The sequence below is a fragment of the Panthera leo genome, chromosome A3, assembly GCF_018350215.1.
Source record: "Panthera leo isolate Ple1 chromosome A3, P.leo_Ple1_pat1.1, whole genome shotgun sequence".
Lineage (NCBI taxonomy): Eukaryota > Metazoa > Chordata > Mammalia > Carnivora > Felidae > Panthera > Panthera leo.
The window spans coordinates 39,077,837-39,082,096 of record NC_056681.1 but is presented as its reverse complement, the minus strand read 5'-3'; the positions used below and the strand labels follow the sequence as shown (position 1 = coordinate 39,082,096).

Sequence of the window (4,260 nt, the reverse complement as noted above, 5' to 3'; positions counted from 1 at the left end):
GTGAGTAGGGTTGGATTTCTGAAAGGGCTGCGGGGGATCCCGAACTAATCTCTGACAGGGTCTCCTTAGGATTCACGGGGGGTTACCCCTTTTTCCCTTGCCATTCCGGTCTCGTTTTTCAGACTTCCTTGATCCTCCCCAGGGTCCTTTTGAGGCACCTCAGTCCGTAGCTGTGCCCTGAGGTTTAAGGTTGGGTAGGAGATCGTCATTCTGGGACCACTCTGGTGTTCTCCGCGTTAGAGGGTGGGTACAGGGGAGAGTGGGCTATGGAAATGAAGATGGGGGTCAGAAGGTGACGTCAGGTCGCCCTTCTCTGCCTGAATATCTGACGTTTATCGAATGCTTTCAGCGTAAACATTAATACTTACACCTAGATGAAACCTAACTAGATGAAACACCTATTCCGTTCCCACCTGTTCAGAGGGTTAAATGATTAAGTGTGTAAATGCATCATTGAAACCTGTGATTTTTTTTTTCTTTTTGGTTATAAAAAGTTGTTTTCAAATTTAAGGAAAAAAATAAGCCTTACTTTCAAAACAAAGCACTACCCTGTTTGATTAGTTCTTTTTTGTTCTTAATAATCAATGACTCTTAGCTCTGCAAAAGCAAATTGAGATGTTAAACCATTAGGAACTATTTTCAAGGGAACAATACTAATCTCTCCCACACCTACAGAGTCTAATATGTTTCAAGGAGAATCAGCCTGTTTGGGCCTTAGTTCTTATAAAATAAGAAAAAATAGAAAGAAGTGAAATTTATTAACTGCGATGAAACTTTACCTGATTTTTGAAGGATGCTCGGATTTATAGAGGGAACTTTGTGAGCTAAACCTAACTGATTTGGATCTGTTAGGACACTAGCCATGTAGAATTAAGGGCTGTCCAGAGTAGCATGAGGTGAAGACTAACAGAGAATGGGACCAGAGTGTGAAGAAACAAATGAGACCAACTGAGGCTTGGGAAACTTTTGATTACATCAGCTTTTAACTTGTAACAAGTACAGGTATATAAAAAGAAATGTACAAACTCTGAGTGCAATTGGCTAGTAAGCATTTTGCCTCCCTCTGTAAAGCCCTGGAGTTCTGTTTGATTTTGCCTTAAATTTGTTTCTCCGAATGCTCTGTAATCAAAAGAGGATGTTCTGATTGTTTTTGCTTTTCTGCATATGACTAAGATTAAGTTTGGGAAATGAAATTGGATGTGTTAACTTTATGTACGTTTAACTTACAATATATTGTGAATTAGTATTTTTTCCCAAAGCATCTTGTATTCCTAATCCTTCATTATTATAACATCTGTTTTGCTTTTTAGTGTTTGATTTCTTCAAAGCATTTGTCCAGTCAGACATTTAAAAATGGCATCCAAAGAAGAAATAATGAGTGACCAGCGGTTTAGGAGGGTTACAAAGGACCCAAGATTTTGGGAAATGCCAGAAAAGGATCGAAAAGTCAAAATTGACAAGAGATTTCGAGCAATGTTTCATGACAAAAGGTTCAAGTTGAATTATGCTGTGGATAAAAGAGGACGCCCCATCAACCACAGCACTACAGAGGACTTGAAGCGTTTTTATGACCTTTCAGATTCTGATTCAGATCTGTCTTATGAAGATGATAAAGCATTGAACCAAAAGAAAAGGAAGAAGAAAAAACCCCAGACTAACAACAAAATAGAATCAAAAAATCTAGTTGAAGAGGAAAAGAAAGAAAGCAAAAAAATTAATCAAAAGGATTCTGGAGATAAAAATGATTTGGATAACTCTGACAGAATTCAGAAAATGGAAAAGTCATGCAAATCTAAGAAGGTAGATTCAAAAATAAGTTCTAAGAAAAACAGAGAAGAATTTACACAGAAAAGTACAACAGGGAAAAAAAACATTGTTCAACATAGTACAGACTCATGTCCCAAAGGAAAAGTAGACTTGGGCGTCTCTGAAATTGTGAAATCTCCCAAGCTCAAGTACTCTAAGACAAGAAGAGAAATGCTATCAGGTTTGTTGGAAAGAATTACAGATACTTTGATGTTACATTACTAATTTTTATACTGATTTTTTTAAAAAGGAGACGTGTAGTAAGAATTTCTATAGTATAATGAGAATGATCAAATGCTTATTTGGGAGATAAAGCTATGAAAGAAAGAATACCATGTAATGATTATTAATTTTTTATTTTGTGTTATTAATTGCTAGGAGAGAAAAACTTGAGGCTACACAATGATTGTGATTTGTGGTGGGGACTAGTGAGAGCTATGTTCTGTAACCAAATAAAGCGTTATATGTTGTCATCCCACAGTAAGAAGAGGTGTCTGAAGAGGGTTAGTAGAGTTGGGTACTCATTCATCCTTCATTCAGCTACTTGTAGTAACTTGTGGCAGATAAACATGAGTAAGATATGGGCCCCCATCTTAGGCCTACTACTAGCTTATATGATGTCTGTGCACATTAGAAAAAGTTACGCCCTTTTAGACATGCAGAGCTCCCAGAGCTCACAGTTTGGTAAGGGCCAGCAGCTTTGAGTGAAGCAGTTAGGTTTATTTCCCTGAGCAGACACAACACGCCTGCGGGGTGCAGAGCTTGTTAGTGGAGTTTGGCCTTGATTTCAGCCCTTCCTGGCCCTTTGCAGATCCTCTTTTGTAAATAACGTCCTGCTAAACTCTGCAGTGGCATCAGCTAAAGCGGCACTGTCTAATAAAAAATGTATAATTTTGAATTTTCTAGTTGACACATTAAGAAGTAAAAAAAACAGGTGAAATTCATTTTTAATAACATAATATTTAACCTAACACATCAAAAAGTTCATTCAAGATGTAATCAACTTAAAAAAAGTTTAATGATATAGTTTACATTCTGTTTTCATACTAATCTCAAGTATAAAATTTGAATGAGCCACATTACTCAATTGCTACATGTGGCTGCTTGTACATACTGGACACCACAGATCTAAAGTGGAAGAAATTAGGTCCATAATATATGATAGAATAATGGTAAGTGGTATAAAAGATTTAGCAGAGGGCTATGAGAATTCAGAGGAAGACATCGCTCAAGATATGGCAACCAGAGAAAAATTGATAGGGGAAGTACCATCAGATTTGGAAAAAGTAAATTGAGGGACCAGAGCATTCTATATAGAAAGGACTTTTTGAGCAAAGATATGGTTGGGTATGTTCAGAAGAGATAAGTATTCCCATTTGATTAGATAATAAAGTCTCCAAAGGGGTGAGTGGATAACACAGCTAAAAGTGGTTGTTTGGAACTAAGAAATGTCTGATTCTAGTTCATGCCTACTTGTTTACTTATTAAAATTTTGTGTCCCGTCCAGCAGCAAGGAATTTTGAGTGTTGGTGTTGCCAGTTGTTGATGTTGTTAATTGAAAATTGGTATTCGGATGAGCCCAAAGCTGGCTGTGATTACGAGACCCAAGGAGGATAGGCATCCAGGAAGAGCCCGAGAGGTCTTGACAGGCTGAGATTATATTGGAAAGGTAGGAGGTATCAGGCAGTAGATAGAATTCTAGATAGGGAGTAGGAGGTCAGGATGGGGTGTCATTTCGTTTGTAGTGGAACCAGGCAGCAAACTGAGGTGTAGGGAGAAGGGATAGGAGTTTGGTTATTGAAATTGGAGAATAAGATCAGAATAGGAACAGCAGCAAGATTTGTTTGATGCTGAGTTTGTGAGATAAGTTAGTCTAGCCTCTTTGAAATTTCACTTGATTTGGGGCATTGGATTAATAAAACATACCCATATAATCCTTTGGATTGATTTTATAGAATCTTTTTATATATCTCCATTAAATTTCTCAGTAAGCTTGAGAAATTAGGATAGATTAATTGGGAAACAAGACTAAAGTGATTTATGTTAGGATACACAGAACTGGGCCTGCGACTCAAGTCTTTGAATCTTTCTTTCTACCCCATCGTGTTTCTTCCAGTAATTTACATCAGTTCTGTAGTCTAGAAAGGCATTAGGTGTAAGTAAGGAATAGTGACTTTGTATATAACCATCTTTTGTTCATTATTCATTTGTCAGTTATCATTCCAGCAACTACTATGTGCAGGGGTCTTTCTAAGTGCTGCAAGGTACAGGTGATGTGAGGAGGTATGGTTTGGTATTATGTGTCATTATGATATGTTGATGCCCAGCACTTGTACTCCTAAGAACTTATTTTAATTGGGCATATGTGCAAATAATATGCATTATAACATTGTTTTAAAATGTAAAATTGGCATAAATCAGGGGATTGATTAAGTAAATTGTGATATATCCAAA

The 4,260-nt window shown here is 37.1% G+C and overlaps 1 protein-coding gene across 2 annotated transcripts in view; it reads left to right on the top strand.

Annotated features, from left to right (window-relative positions):
• Positions 1 to 4,260, top strand: part of ESF1 (ESF1 nucleolar pre-rRNA processing protein homolog) — a 62,802-nt gene that overhangs the window by 59 nt on the left and 58,483 nt on the right. Inside the window, exons 1-2 of one of the 2 annotated variants that reach the window (XM_042931637.1) lie at positions 18 to 243; positions 1,311 to 1,987. In XM_042931637.1, coding sequence (XP_042787571.1) covers positions 1,354 to 1,987 — 634 coding nt within the window. In that variant the 5' untranslated portion in view covers positions 18 to 243; positions 1,311 to 1,353. Of the gene's footprint in view, positions 1 to 17; positions 244 to 1,310; positions 1,988 to 4,260 lie in introns of those variants that run through there. The other variant, XM_042931638.1, reaches the window with a different exon arrangement.